The sequence below is a fragment of the Eubalaena glacialis genome, chromosome 8 (genome assembly GCF_028564815.1).
Source record: "Eubalaena glacialis isolate mEubGla1 chromosome 8, mEubGla1.1.hap2.+ XY, whole genome shotgun sequence".
Lineage (NCBI taxonomy): Eukaryota > Metazoa > Chordata > Mammalia > Artiodactyla > Balaenidae > Eubalaena > Eubalaena glacialis.
In genome coordinates this window covers 100,304,706-100,320,870 of record NC_083723.1, presented here as the reverse complement: position 1 = coordinate 100,320,870, position 16,165 = coordinate 100,304,706, and the positions used below count along the sequence as shown (strand labels likewise).

At 36.1% G+C, this 16,165-nt stretch overlaps 1 protein-coding gene across 11 annotated transcripts in view; it reads left to right on the top strand.

Moving 5' to 3' along the window:
• Positions 1-16,165, top strand: part of CADPS2 (calcium dependent secretion activator 2) — a 548,265-nt gene that overhangs the window by 346,625 nt on the left and 185,475 nt on the right. For all 11 annotated transcript variants that reach the window (XM_061198688.1, XM_061198685.1, XM_061198689.1 and 8 more), the window contains one exon: positions 521-587. In XM_061198688.1, the coding sequence (XP_061054671.1) occupies positions 521-587 (67 nt within the window). The remainder of the gene's footprint in view (positions 1-520; positions 588-16,165) is intronic.

Genomic DNA, 16,165 nt, shown 5'->3' with positions numbered 1-16,165 from the left:
TCATCACATCCAGTCCTTTCATTTGATAGTTGAGGAAATGGAAACTGAGATTGGTGCAGGCACATCTCGGGAACACTCAGCTGGGCAGCGACCCTTCACCATGGGTTCTGGACTCTGCAGCCAGCTCCCTGCCAGGCCACACTCCTCAGCCCCGGTCACCTGAGAGCTGAAACATTTGGTACTATAGCCTCAATTTGTAGCCTTTGTCTCTCCTAAGAAATATGTGTAAGAATAAAATTCCTACTGCTTCTTTGATTATCCTTTCTAACTCCAACTTCGCTCAATTTGTGGGAAGAACTGACAATTGATAATCCACATAAATCAATTCCCTTTCAAAAGCCTTAGAACAGGTTCAGTCATTTTGTAACACAGAAGCTGCGTGCTGTCACAGATTCCAAGTGAACTAAACTTTGCCTTTAGCAGGCTTGTCACAAGAATAAATACCTATGGAAGAAATATGATTACGTGGAACCACACCATTATTCATGTAAAGTATTCTTTTACTTGTTTTTCTTACCAGATATCTGTATGCCCTTGGACAGAAGGTCTGGAAAAGATGGAAAAAACGTTACTTTGTTCTTGTCCAGGTAAGTAGATTTTTTTCCTGTTCCATAATCACTCTAAGCCATTCTCAAATTTTTTATGGGTTGTATCTATCAATATTCACTGTATCAGAAATTAAAACTGAGAAATTTAAAAAATATTTTAATTCATTTTAAAATAAAAGTGGTAAGTCCATTAGATGCCAACGCAAATAACCTTTTTATTTAAAATAACTATTTTTCAGGCCAAACATTTTAGTGATATGAGTGGCATTATTTTATTCTTTTGTACCCCTCTTTAATGTTCTGGCTTAATAAAATAGAATGCAGCTGCATTTTCACATCAGCTTCTGCCTTCAATCTGTTGCAATCTCAGGTGAAATTTAGCCTCTGGAAAACTCCACTATACGCTCTTGAGAGAGTAAGTGTGAAACAGGCAAAGATGTTTGAATATTGTTAGAAAAATGGTTTTGACTTCACAAGTCCCTGAAAGGATCTTGAAGAGCTCCAGGATCCCAGGAGCATACCTCGAGAGTCACTGCATTGTTCTGATAGTTCATGGATAAAACTTAGTACATAGAAACATGCATTTTTATAAAAATGTACCATATATATCACTTATTCACATGTACAGGTCTTTAAATTACCTTGACTGGTAGATTTGTTTGTGATAGGATTCTGAATGTAGACAGGTTATTGGAATGTACACTTCAGTTGACTCTTTTCTGTTTTGGTTTGGTTTTTGAATCATGGATGACCTTTGCTCATGGAATATACTCATTTAGTTAAAGTTACATTAAAGAATAACTTTGAGTAATAGTCATTCCATTTCATGATAAATGCAAGCTGTTTTGCTCCCAGTGAATATGTATGAAAAGAGAAGCTCTCTTGGGATCCTTAACACAAAACAGTCTGTAAAATCTCATCAATTCCTATTCACACATTAAGTAGTTTAAATAGCCCAGATAAGATTAACATGGTGAAATTCCAAGGAAGGAAAATTATTTGCTGTCTTCCAGAAATAAAGCCATCTATCAACTGCTGGATAAAATTATTTTATTGATGCGCCATAATAGCATGATAACTTTATGAATGAAAAGTATAACCTTTTCATCAAAAGTGCTTTTTTCCCCTGGCTAAAGTGTGACTTTTTCTTATGTAAATAGAACCAATATTTGGTCAACCAGTTTAATAAAAGATACACACACATGTGCACACACACACTGACAATCTTTTGATATAAACCCCAAGCATTTGCTTTGAGAAAGGGCTCCCTGTTGGGAGTTCTCAGTGATCTTCCTCCAAAAACCACACCTATAAGCGATCTTCTTTGGTTTCCAGGTTTAATTTCTTGACATTGGCACAAGAATTGAAATGCATTTACCAGGCAGTTTGAGTGCAGATCTTTTTCCAGTTATAGATGTCTCACCCACATCTAATTTGGCAAGTTTGTGTTAGTGACTTGTCTTTGTCAAATCTTTCCAAGCATTCAACTGATTTTTTGTAGGAAGTGCAGCTTCTTTTTCATAGTCATATGTCATTCATTTACATAGAATCTCGTAAGTTCCCATCCCATAAGTTCAATAGCTGATGTTATTGGCCTAAGCAAACCCTACTGACTCTTAGCAAGCATAGAGTTTAACTGGTGGAAATATATATGAGAGCACATGAGAATGTCACCCAGTAACCACAGATGTTCAACATGTCATACCTTTTAGTCGATATGGTTTTTTTAGAGCAGTTTTAGGTTCACAACAAAATTTAAGGGAAGGTACAGAGATTTCCTATATATCTTCTGTCCCCAGACATAGCCTCCTCCACTGTCAACGTCACTCACCAGAATGGTACATTTGTTACCAAGGATGAACCTACGTTGACACATGATCTGCATCAAAAGTCCGTAGTTTTTATTAGGGTTCACATTTGGTGTTGTACCTCTGTGTATTTGGACAAACATACTATTCATTGTTGTAACATCATACAAAGCATTTTCACTGCCTTGAAAATCCTCTGTGTTCTGCCTATTCAAATTCCCCCCCATCTTTGGCAACCCTTGATCTTTTTACCATAGTTTTGCCGTTTCCAGAAAGTCATAGAGTTGGAATCGTGCAGTATGTAGCCTTTTCAGATTAGCTTCTTTCACTTACGAATTTGCATTTAAGACTTTTCCATGTTTTTTCGTAGCTCGAAAGCTCATTTCTTTTTAGCACTAAATAATATTCCCTTGTCTGGATGAATCACAGTTTATTTATTCATCTGCTGAAGGACATCTTGGTTGCTTCCAAATTTTGGCAATTATGAATTGAGCTGCTGTACACGTTTGTGTGCAGGATTTGTGTAGACATAACTTTCCAGCTCCTTTGGGTAAATGCCAAGGAGTGTGATTGCTGGATCATATTCGTTATTTTTTAAAGAATGAATCAGAGAGTGTTTGTTGTGTAGAGATCCAGTGAAGTGACAGTAGGCTAAAAGAGTTTCTTATATACTGATTGTTTTAATATGAAAACTAGGCCTTAGTAGATCAGTTTTGAGAGGTCAAATGGACACCTCATGCTTCTGGCCAGGTAAAGTTCAAGGTAATCCTTTGCTCCTCTTCTGGCCAGGTAAAGTTCAAGGTAATCCTTTGCTCCTTACCTTATTTTCTGGCATATGATCACAAGAGTCAAGTTATAAAACAACCACATATACTTTTATCACCCCATAAGAGAGTTTAGAAATGAAAGAAGGAAGTTGAATACTTTTGAGATCATTAATTGGTATGTCTTCTAGGAACATTAACCATGTCTTTGGAGAGCTAGAAAGTTCTCCACGTAACAAAAATATGTTTAACATTTTAAAGGCAAAATTCAGTTTAAACCGAAGGAGGTAAACCTCTATACCCCATAATTAAAATTTAGGAAAAACACCACCAAACTATCATGAATTCAGATTTATTCTACCTGAGGTATCATCTTAAAATTTGAAGTCATATTTAAGCATTGTATCTTTACACAAATATATGTATGTACGTGTACTCACACAAAGAATCCCATGCCCAAGTGTTTTGAGATTTACATGCCAGTAGTCTGGCAACTTTTTGAAGTTTTAAATACAATTGAATCTTCCTTTCAATTCCAAATGTAATGGGAAGACAAATTGAATGTACCCACTTCAAAATTAAGATGGGTATGTATGGAGATTGAGCAAGAAGGACTCATTGGGAAGAACCAGGTAGTTTTATCAGTATTTTTAAAGGTAGCTCTCATTCTGTTGGCAAATAGTTCGTAGATCTATACCTGCAGGCTGCACTATTAAAAGGTGAAGGAGTCATTTTCGGAGAGGACAGTATACCCCTGCTGTGTCTGCTGCCGCCATCGTCAGAGTGGTGCTCTGGTGATAATGTGAATCTCATCACCACTTGTGAGTGTGTATTATATGAGTGATATAGCTGGAGATCTAGCCATCAGCCCAAGAATTTGTACTCATAAAAATTGATTGAGAGTCGGGTTTGGTCAGCTGCAAAGTCATTGTTCAAAGTGAACACTTGCAGAGCTGCTGAGGTGAAGAGACTTTTCAAAGACTCTTGTATAAACATTTAAATCAGAGTTGAAAATGGGAAAATGAATTACTTATCAATGTGGGGTGTTTATTTAGCTTCTAAGTAAGATTAGTTTTGGACCCCATTTAGATTCTGAAGCCAGTATAGTTACAGTATTAAATAGATCTTTCATGTATTTAAGAGGCTGCATTTGTTTTTCATGAAGGTAAATTTTGGTTCAAGCCAAACTGAAAGAACAGTGATTTTGAGGAATATGTTTGAACTCTTACCAAAACTTACATGTGTTTGTATTAAACTTATATGTGTTTGTTATGCTTATTCAGTGTTTTAGTATTACATTTGGAGGATATCATTGGCGTAAAGTACTTATGACACTAATATATTTTAGTTCATTATAATAAACCATTCAGTAACTTTAAAATTCTATACTTGTATTTATGATTTAACCAAACTGAATTATTTCATAATTCTGTATTCAGCTAATGCCTATTCAAAAAACTGTATGCCCCCAGATATTGCATATTCTGCAGTAATATAAAAATTCCTGAAGCACTCACCTATTAATACAATTATTGCTATATTTAATCTAATATTTATTATGCAAATGTGGCACGCATTTATGGGAAACACTTTTACTACATTATCTCTTTTACTCTTCAGAATAAGGTTTATTTGAGGGTAGGTATTATCCCCACTGTACAGATTAAATTGATGTACAAAGAGGTTATATAATTTGCCCAGAATTATACTGTTAGTAAGTGGTAGAGTCAAGTGATTAATCCAGTTCTGTCAGTCTCTAGAGGCTAAGCTCTTATTTCCTCTGTCACGGTGCCATGATCAAATTAATGCACACAACTACAGTTGATCTGAAGACAAACAGATAAATGAATAATCACTGTGGATCATTCATTTCACGAAGTACAAAACAGTGTTACTACATTAAAGAAATGGCCAGTGACTGATGGCATAAAGAGTCCCATGATCATGAAGGCCACTTACCGTATGACATTACTGGAAACTGAAGAAGATAGACATCTATGTTGTTTTGGCCCTGTATCAAAGTGTTCACTGCTTGTTGTCGATGTGTCAGAATCATGACTTGAAGTTGCTGCAAACAACAGCAGGCTATCAAGACATAATGTTAATTACGTATCAGCTGAGTTGGCACAGGATATAAACAGTCAGCCATGCCACTGAGTGATCATTACATGCTGCAAACATACGAGAACCACTCTGTTAGTGAGATGCCATCAAAATCTGCTCTAAACTTAAAGAAGTGGCTGCCCCAGCCTATTGATATCTGAAATATTCAGCACACCTGGAGAAGCACTGCAGCAGGCTACTGTCACAGTTCTGAGAATGCCACTACTGCAGGAAATTATATGGTCTAGGTTTAGTCTTAGGACATAAGCTGATGTTTGCTTACAGTAATGCAAAGTGAATAAATATGCTGCTGTCAAATCAAGAAAGTCATAGGGTAGTGGCTCTCTGGCTTTATGTTTTAAACTGATTTAAAATTTACAGACCCAAGATATGCTCAGTATAGGATAAAATCAAACCATACACAAGTATTTATGGCAGCAAATGAAAGGCCCTCTTCAGAACCCCTACCAGCATGGCCACCTTATTCCAGTCTTCCCCCCAAATAGCCCTTTTAAACTTGTTTCAGTCTAATCCAACCCTAATGGAATCATTCCATATATTGATACATTTGTTTTGTGAATTGTTTTGATCCTCTTATTTTTTTACTGGAGTATAATTGCTTTACAATATTGTGTTAGTTTCTGCTGTACAACGAAGTGAATCAGTTATACATATACATATATCCCCTCCCTCCCACCCCACGCCCTATCCCACCCATCTAGGTCATCACAGAGCACTGAGCTGAGCTTCCTGTGCTATACTGCAAGTTCCCACTAGCTGTCTGTTTTACACAAAGTAGTGTATTTATGTCAAACCTAATCTCCCAATTCATCCCACCCTCCCCTCCACCCCCCGTGTCCACACATCCGTTCTCTACGTCTGCGTCTTCTCTGTTGCTGCCCTGCAAATAGGTTCATCTGTACCGGTTTTCTAGATTCCACATATATGTGTTAATATACGATATTTGTTTTTCTCTTTCTGACTTACTTCGCTCTGTATGACAGACTCTGTGTCTATCCACATCTCTACAAATGACCCAGTTTCATTCCTTTTTATGGCTGAGTAATATTCCATTGTATATATGTACCACATCTTCTTTTAAAATATATCATTAAGTTACCGTGTCAGTATTTAAAAATCTGTTTTATTCTTTTTAATGGACAATTGGATCCCATAGTGTAGGTTAAGATAATTTATGTAACAATTCCCCTTTTTGAGACATTTAAGTTCCTTTTTTTTAATCAACAAATAATGCTGGAATCAATATAGATGCATAATCTTCGGGTATATGTGGGAGTATTCCTATAGAAATGAAATTGCTGGGCCAAAGGCATAGATACCTATAATGTGAAGTAAGATTTATAAAGCTCTAGCTGACTCATGAATGCTTAAATACTCACCAAAACTTTTTTTTTTTTAATTTGTCTTTTTTTATAGTTAATGGTCATTATGTGCCAAGTTGCATGTATTATCTTTCAAAATGCACGTATGAAAGAAACTTGAAAATTCTTTTGGTTGTGGAGCTTATTTGGAACAAAATCTCAGAGGAAAAGAATTTTTTTAAGTTTCATTTTTAAGATAACTTTTGCTTTGTGATAATTGAGTTTTCCATAGCCAAAAAAAAGAACCAAAAACAAGAAAATGGCCATATTAATTTATACAATTTGCCTTTGGTCATTAATGAACTAATGCATTTACTCTTCAAAATGGTTCTAAAATATCATTTACCTATGTCTCAAGAGCTAAAACTATAAAAGAAAGTAGAGTGCGAGTAGGGCTGAATTTGGTAAGGAGTATCTCATACAGATCAGGATATGATCGCAATGCAAAAATTCCTCTTTTACATATACCCTGTGTTCCCTTAAAATTTGTGTTGTTATTTTCATGTTTAGATTGGAAAGAAATGTCTATTTCTCTTCTTTGCTAGCTCATACCTATAAGAAAGAGCAAAGGCCCTATGAATGAGGAATGTACAGTATTGTGACAATATCCTTTATCTGAATTAAATTTTAATGGGCTTAATTTTTTTGTTTTATAAGACTCAACTTTAAAATGCTGTATGTGTATATCTTTATGTGTATGCATGAATTCATATGCATATATATCTTTACACATACATGTGTAGTGTTCCTGCCACATAATTAAGACTTGGTAAATGTAAGATAAATTAATATCTCACCTTTAATTTGGGTTCCTTCTCAAACCTCTATATGGAACATAAAATTGACTTATATTTGAGCATACTTGAACCAAAATGGTGGTGTCATCTTTGATGACTCTTTTTTCATTGCCCCCATGTCAATCAGAAAATACTGTTTTATCTACAGCCAGAACAGTATCCTGCTTACATTCAATTCTTTCCATCTTCTCTGCTACTGTTCTAGTGGAAACCACTATTATCTTCACATGGATTTTCACAATAGAATCCCAGCTGTTCTCTCTGCTTCTACTTTCTACCATTCTCTTTACAATCCATTCTTCACATTGCCAGAATAATCTATTTGAAGCATAACTCAGATTTTGCCAATTTTCTGTCTAAATCCCTCCATGACTTCCCATTACACTTAGAATAACCTCTGACTCTAACCTAGAGAAGGTCCTATATATTGTACATATTGTGACCTCTAGCTTCCTCTTTGATGAGTCCCTGCCTGTCACTGAGCAGCACGTTGACTTGTAATGCCCTGCGCCCAGATTAATCGCAGTGCCAAGAACTGGAGTTTAGCACCTCCAAGTCACCAGCCCCTCTCTCAAATATATGATAATATGAGTTTATGTCTAAAGTGTGATTTCTATGCAAATATGCCTTTGAATTAAGTCTCCCTACCTTTCTTCCACTCAGTTGTTGCTTGGCTACCCCTAAATGCATCTAAAGAAATTCTGAACATTTATTCTACTGCTCATATTTTCCCTGTGACTGGCTTATTCTACCTTTTCCCTGTGACTGGCTTATTCTACCTACCCACTTAGGTATCAGGTCAAATGTCACCTTAAATAGGTCTTGTTTACCCACCCAATCTACAGTGACTCCCTGTCACATTACCCTGTTTTATATTTTTCAGAGCATTTTTCTCTAATCAAAGTTGTCATCCTTATATATCTATTTTTTAATTATCTCTTTACCCCTTCTAGAATATATGCTCCATGAAAATAAGGACCTTGTCTTTCTTATAATCTACTGTGAGTAGAAACTGCCGAAATATTTGTTCAATAAAAGAGTATATGTGAATCAGTCTGAGCATTGTTTTAAAAAGACTGCCTTTCCTCTTTCTAATTTATACACTGATTGCTAAATCTTTTTTATGCCATTTGGTCAAGACAGTAAATATATATTTCCTTCAAATCCATCATGATCTTGAAGATATATTCATTTTCCTTGATTAAATTAAGCTCTGGGATTTTTTTTTTTTTTTAAGTAACTCTAGCAGCACCTTTGGCCTCTGCCAAGAACATTTCCAGCTAAGGATTTTTAAGCCTTAATCTTTACTGAAATTAGATGGTGGCAGTTGCTAAGCTGCCAGCTGTTAACATGATCCCTGCGGTAGGAATACAACACACAAACCTGAATGCTGTGGTGTCTAAGAACTCACCGTTAGCAGTTACACGTGTGGACACAGACAGGTGTTAAACAGGTTGGCAATTGAAAATAAAATGGGAGGTTTCCCAGGCCAGATGCAGGTACCTTGTGGGACCTCAGCAACTCAGGTGCCCCATCAGAGGTAATGATGCCAAAACCTGATTTAACGCTGTCCTCAGATTAAAGTCTGTTTATATCCCCCAATTCTCAACAAATCCATTCTTTATGGAGTTATTAAGAGTGGATTGGGTTAAGGATATTGAATGTTTATCATTGCTCTGTCTTTCCACTGAATGGATTTTCAATTGCAATTATAGTATATAAGCTTATAAGTAAGCTTAGACATGAAAACAAATGCTAGATCAGAATAGGTCAGACCACCTGTTTCTGTCTAACTTCCTGGTATGTGAAGATGGGGCAGAGTGGAGGCTGCAAGACTGCCTTCAGCTGGAAGCATGGGGAGCATGGTAAACCCCTAGCCCCTGTAGCTTATCCTTCAGCAGCATACATTAACTATTAGTGCCAACTGATGTTGACAGTTCATTTTGTTCAGAGTGCAACTCCTCCAGTTTACCCTCACTCTGGATACTGGCTAGCAAACCAGTAGCTACAAGGTGTTGACACTATTCGGAAGGATTCACTTGAATTTATACTACAGGTTCATTGTAGGGTTTGCCTCTGGAATGTGATTTAGCATGACCTTGCAAAAGAGATGGGCAAAAGTGAAGGCGCTTGGGGACATTAGAGGAATCAAAAGCATAAAACACAGCATCATTTTATGGAAGCGGAACCAGGAGCCAATGAGTCAAAAGGATAGTGTTCGTAGTTAGTTGCTTCCTGAGCCAGAATATTCGAAAGCCAAATTGCACTTTTTTCAGTTGTCTCCTGGGTCCGATTTCCTAATTGTCAGTGACAGCTTTGTTGGTCGTTGGTATTTTGTTACTCTTCCATCTGTACTCTTCATTAAAACTCTGGGCCCAATTATCTGTGATAGACTCCAGGACTGTTAGGTGACTTTTGAGATATCAGAGTAAACAAAATATTAAAAGAAGTACAAAATAATACATATTTAATACCATTTAAATTACCATGACTTTCAAAAGTAGGCGATCTCTCTAAAACTGGAGGTTTTTTGGCCTTGGATTTTTTTCTTGGTATCTCTAAAGATTTTGAAATTGGTACTTAAACATATCCATCATGTTAAGAGATAATTGTATTATTTAAAGGTAGCTAGAAATACAATACTTAAAGCATAAAACAGCAACTGAACCTGTACTTCAAGTTATATAAAGAAAAAAGCAACATTGATGTAAGCATTTTACACTGACTGTAAAAAAACAAGTAGCCTTTTGACGGGTAGTTTTTAAGGCTAGATCTTAAATAGCAAGCACATTTTTAGCATTTTAGGTGCGTTATGCATATCAAGTCTGGATTGTTTAATGTGTGACAACATGAACATGATTTATACAAAGAGCTTTAGAGATTAATCTTTATTGTTGTTTTAAGAGAATAATTTTTTAAAATATACATTGAAATATATATTCAAGATAATGTCCGTTAGAAATGGAGGGACTAATATCTAAAACTACATTTAAAAGCATCTCCAATTTTTCTTCTCCCTCAGTTTCTTGTTCATTTACATATTCATTCAACAGGTATCTTCAGTAACATAGTCACTGTCTTCTTAATGGAAAGAAACAACGCATGAGACTGGGGAGAAATAGAAAGATAAAGGGGGAGAGAACCAAGTGAGGCTGGAAAGCAGAAGGCTGAGGTGTGAAAGTCAACAGTCCTTAGTCATTCCCAGCATGGAAGCATACAGCCCCCAAATCGGGTCAATCCCCAAGTCAGTCAGGTGCCTTCACACCTGTTACAGAACAAACTGCATCTCTAACCCACAGTGAAATGACTCTAGGAAGACACAAAAGCATAGAGAGAAGGTTGATGGTTCCCCGACAGTTGGATTTGATTTATTGGGAGACCACTGCATAACAGGCAAGCACTGTGCTAGGTGCTCTACGTCAATATCTCCAGTTCTCTCAAAGCCCTGTATAACATGAGTCATTGTTGTCTCTGTTTTACAGAAAATCAAACTGAACTATACAGGGCTTAAAGTAATTTGTCCAGAGTCTTGTCAAAGATAAGTTGGAAAGAATAAGGTTAAGCAATTGAGGGGGATATGAAACTGGGACTTGGATTTGAAATGGCAGACTCATTTGTTAAACCTGGCTTATCCCCCTTCACTTCCGATTGAAATGCTTCCAATATTGAAATATGATTGTCTTCAGAGAGCCCTTTTCTGGCCACATTATCAAAAATAGACTCCCTTCAATGGCATACTCTTTACTCTGCTTTATTTTTCTTGAAAGCAATTCACCACCCAAAATTGTTGTAGGTATCTCCTTGTTTATTTGTAATTCAGTCTTCTCCACCTCACTATGTGAGATTGATTTTATTTTTCTAATTTTTTTTTTTTCTGATTCCGGTGCTGGGGACATTGTTGTATCCTCAAGGCCTAGAAAAAGGCACTGTAGATATTCAATAAGTATTTGTTGAATGAATGAATAACAGGGGAAAAACAACCCATAAGAACATGGAAGAAGATAATAAAAATTGTAGATGTACATGAAACTACAGTCAGTTATTTACCATTCTGACTAGTAAGCAATGAAAGAATAATTCTCACATTTCTAAAAGGTATCAAGGAAGGACCAGATGTGTCTTCCTAAAAAAAGACCAGTTAGGCAGGAGCACTCACATCAGTCTTCAAACTGTTTTCCTAGTATGTCCCTTAAATTAATTTTTTTTTACAACTATAGATCACTGTAAACTTTTTATCATAAATTTAAATAGTTGCAACGGATGCAGATTCTAAAATAAAACCATTAAATTAATCATAAACATGCTCAATAGAATTTACGTACTGTTGTGATTTTATATGCACCTGTAATGTTTGGAAATTGTGTATTATTAGCTTTTTCTCCTTGAATTCTTACTTCCATGGCTGTTCCCCAACAGAATTTTATTCTTAGGAAATAAGTATTATGCAGCAAAATTTTTTGATCACTCTATCACACTTCTCTGCCATTAAAAACGTCTACAAAATTGGAACTTAAAAAAAACTCCTATGTTGAAGTCCTAACCCCCGGTACCTCAGAATGTGACCTTATTTGAAAATAGTGTTGTTCTGTGTAATTAAGATGAGGTCATACCAGAGAAGGGTGTGCCCCTAATCCAGTATGACTGGCGTCCTTATTAAAAAGAGGGAGTTTGGGAGCAGATATGCACACAAGGAGAATGCCAAGTGAAGATGAAGGCAGAGATGGAGATGATGCTTCCACAAGCCAAGGAATGCCAAAAATTGCCAGCAACCCGTGAGAAGTGTGGAGAGAGACAAGGAGCAGATTACCCTCACAGCCCTCAGAAAGAACCAACCCTGCCAACACTTTAATGTTAAACTTCTAGCCTCCAGCACTGCAAGACAATAAATTTCTGTTGTTTAAGCCAAATAAAATAAAGATAAGATTCAGAGAACAGCGATAGTAGACGTAAAGAATAACACAGGAAGGCCAAAAAACCCCTTTCCCTAAAAAATCTTTGTCATTAGCTCTTTTTATCCTAAACACCCAGATTTATTTCCCCTTGTCCCTCTGTTTGAACAAACCAAGTCAGTCAAACTACCTCACCTGAAGAAAAATAAAACAGTCAAAAGGAAGAACAAACATAAACTCCTGTAACCAAAAGGCTTTAAGTATTAAAAATTTATTTTACATTGACGTATAATTGCAATTATAAGTAGCACACAGCTTATAAAAACTTATGTGACAGATTTTGAAGAACAATTATTAAAGTTAAATTTGATTGGAAATGCCTATCTTAATGAGCTGGACATGGCTGTCTTCCCAATTTATCTGTGAATGGCTATTTATAATGAGAAAGGGTTTCATGTTAATTCCTTTTTTGTTTATATAACTTTTGCCAGATGCAGGCATGGGGAAGCCTGGCTCACCTAAATAAGTAGATGAAACAGAACCTTTGTCACAGTAGTATTACTCAGTGTCTCAAAAAAAATTTTTTTAATTCCTGAGTTAGATGCCCCAAACATATAGTGATATATCTTAAGTTACTTTTAATATTTGGTCATTTTATAACTGAATTAAGGCCTTCCACAATTTTGCTGTAAGCAGAAATTTATGAAAACCATCGAACTTTCAAAATACTTTGTTTTGCCTCTGAGTGCAAAGAACCATACAGTTGCAACAGGAAGAATTTCTATCAAAACCTTACTACATAAATGCCTGCTAGAGAATGGAAATTGGGTTGGAGAGAGCTGTTCGTTTCTACTTGCTCTCAAGCTAGAGATTGAAGAGGTGGATTCTGACAGTACTCCAATGGGAGAATACAAGGAATTAATGAGGATTTCCTATCATTTGGCAAATAGCAGACCTGGAAAATCTCTCTTTGTTCAGTGATAGATTTTAAAAGAGGGGTGGAGGAGGGGCTAATGGAGACCTATGAAGAGAGTCTATAATATTGAATTCAAATTATTGATTTTATGTTTTAAATTTTGAGAAACATGGACTCTATTGAAAAGTTTGTAAAAATGAGATAAGAGTTGGCTGAGATTAATAAAAGAGATCTGGTAGAAATCAGAAGGCATTAAAACTAAAAACAGCAGCTAATTGATGTCCACGTTTTAGGCAGTGATGTACAGAATGAACACTGCATAAAACGAAGTCAGTTCTATAGAAGACAATGGAGAAGCTCTGAAAGTCTGAAATGAAAACTACTCACAATGGCAGATATTAAGGAAAGAAAGCAACTATCCAATATAACATAAATCTGTTTTTCTAAGTGTAAAGAGAAGAGGACAAAACAAATAAACAGAGTAAAAATAGCAATAAAAGTAAGAAATACTATGAAAGAGGAAACATTTTCTGATATTTAAAAGAAATTAAATACCTAGCAATAAACCTACCTAAAGAGACAAAAGACCTGTATGCAGAAAATTATAAGACACTGATGAAAGAAATTGAAGATGATACAGGCAGATGGAGAGATATACCATGTTCCTGGATTGGAAGAATCAACATTGTGAAAATGACTCTACTACCCAAAGCAATCTACAGAGTCAATGCACTCCCTATCAAGCTACCAATGGCATTTTTCGCAGAACTAGAACAAAAAATTTCACAATTTGTATGGAAACACAAAAGACCCTGAATAGCCAAAGCAATCTTGAGAAAGAAAAATGGAGCTGGAGGAATCAGGCTTCCTGACTTCAGACTATACTACAAAGCTACAGTCATCAAGACACTATGGTACTGGAACAAAAACAAATACAGATCAATGGAACAGGATAGAAAGCCCAGAGATAAACCCATGCACTATGGTCACCTTATCTTTGATAAAGGAGGCAAGAATATACAATGGAGAAAAGACAACCTCTTCAATAAGTGGTACTGGGAAAACTGGACAGCTACATATAAAAGAATGAAATTAGAACACTTCCTAATACCATACACAAAAATAAACTCAAAATGGATTAAAGACCTAAATGTAAGGCCAGACACTATCAAACTCTTAGAGGAAAACATAGGCAGAACACTCTATGACATAAATCACAGCAAGATCCTTTTTGACCCACCTCCTAGAGAAATGGAAATAAAAACAAAAATAAACAAATGGGACCTAATGAAACCTAAAAGCTTTTGCACAGCAAAGGAAACCATAAACAAGACGAAAAGACAACCCTCAGAATGGGAGAAAATATTTGCAAACGAAGCAACTGACAAAGGATTAATCTCCAAAATATACAAGCAGCTCATGCAGCTCAATATCAAAAAAACAAACAACCCAATCCAAAAATGGACAGAAGACCTAAATAGACATTTCTCCAGAGAAGGTATACAGATTGCCAACAAACACATGAAAGGATGCTCAACATCACTAATCATTGAGAAATGCAAATCAAAACTACAATGAGGTATCACCTCACACCAGTCAGAATGGCCATCATCAAAAAATCTACAAACAATAAATGCTGGAGAGGGTGTGGAGAAAAGGGAACCCTCTTGCACTGTTGGTGGGAATGTAAATTGATTCAGCCACTATGGAGAACAGTATGGAGGTTCCTTAAACTAAAAATAGAACTACCATACAACCCAGCAATCCCACTACTGGGCATATACCCTGAGAAAACCATAATTCAAAAAGAGTCATGTACCACCATGTTCATTGCAGCACTAATTACAATAGCCAGGACATGGAAGCAACTGAAGTGTCCGTCGACAGATGAATGGATGAAGAAGATGTGGCCCATATATACGGTGGAGTATTACTCAGCCATAGAAAGGAACGAAATTGAGCTATTTGTAGTGAGGTGGATGGACCTAGAGTCTGTCATACAGAGTGAAGTAAGTCAGAGAAAAACAAATACCGTATGCTAGCACATATATATGGAATCTATAAGTGGTTCTGATGAACCTAGGGGCAGGACCGGAATAAAGACGCAGGTGTAGAGAATGGACTTGAGGACATGGGGAAGGGGAAGGGTAAGCTGGGACAAAGTGAGAGGGTGGCATTGACATATATACACTACCAAATGTAAAATAGATAGCTAGTGGGAAGCAACCGCATAGCACAGGGAGATCAGCTCTGTGCTTTGTGACCACCTAGAGGGGTGGGAAAGAGAGGGTGGGAGGGAGACGCAAGAGGGAGGGGATATGGGGATATATGTATACGTATAGCTGATTCACTTTGTTATACAGCAGAAACTAACAAACCATTGTAAAGCAATTATACTCCAATAAAGATGTTAAAAACAATAAAAAATAAAAGAAATTAGTCTGCAGATAAACAGGCTTCCCCCATTTCAGGAAATGTAGTGAGAAGAGATCTTCATCTAAACATTTCTTTCAAAATATTTTTTCAGTTAAAGATGTGTATGTTGCCTCGTATTTCCTTAACACTCAACTACTGAAGTTAATAGAGTATATCTACAGAGAATTGATGGGAAATTTTGTGACTTGAGAAGTAGTGTACATCCAAGAAGTTGTTCATGAATAAAAGCACTGGAAAATATTAGTATGGGTGGAGATTCAGAAGAGATACAATTCACCTTCCTGAAAATATTTAAAGTGGAGTTCCTGATATTTGAAAGGTGAATGAGTGTAGTATCTCAGAAATATCAAACTTAAAATATAAAAGAATTAAAGAGCATAATGATAAGAAATAGCTAAATCTAAATTACTGTTATAAAATATTTTGACTCAAAGAAAAACGTGAAAGATGATTCCTAAAATACGTTATAGGTATATGAAGTAATTAAGTAATTATAACAATATGTGAAAACTAAACTCCAGA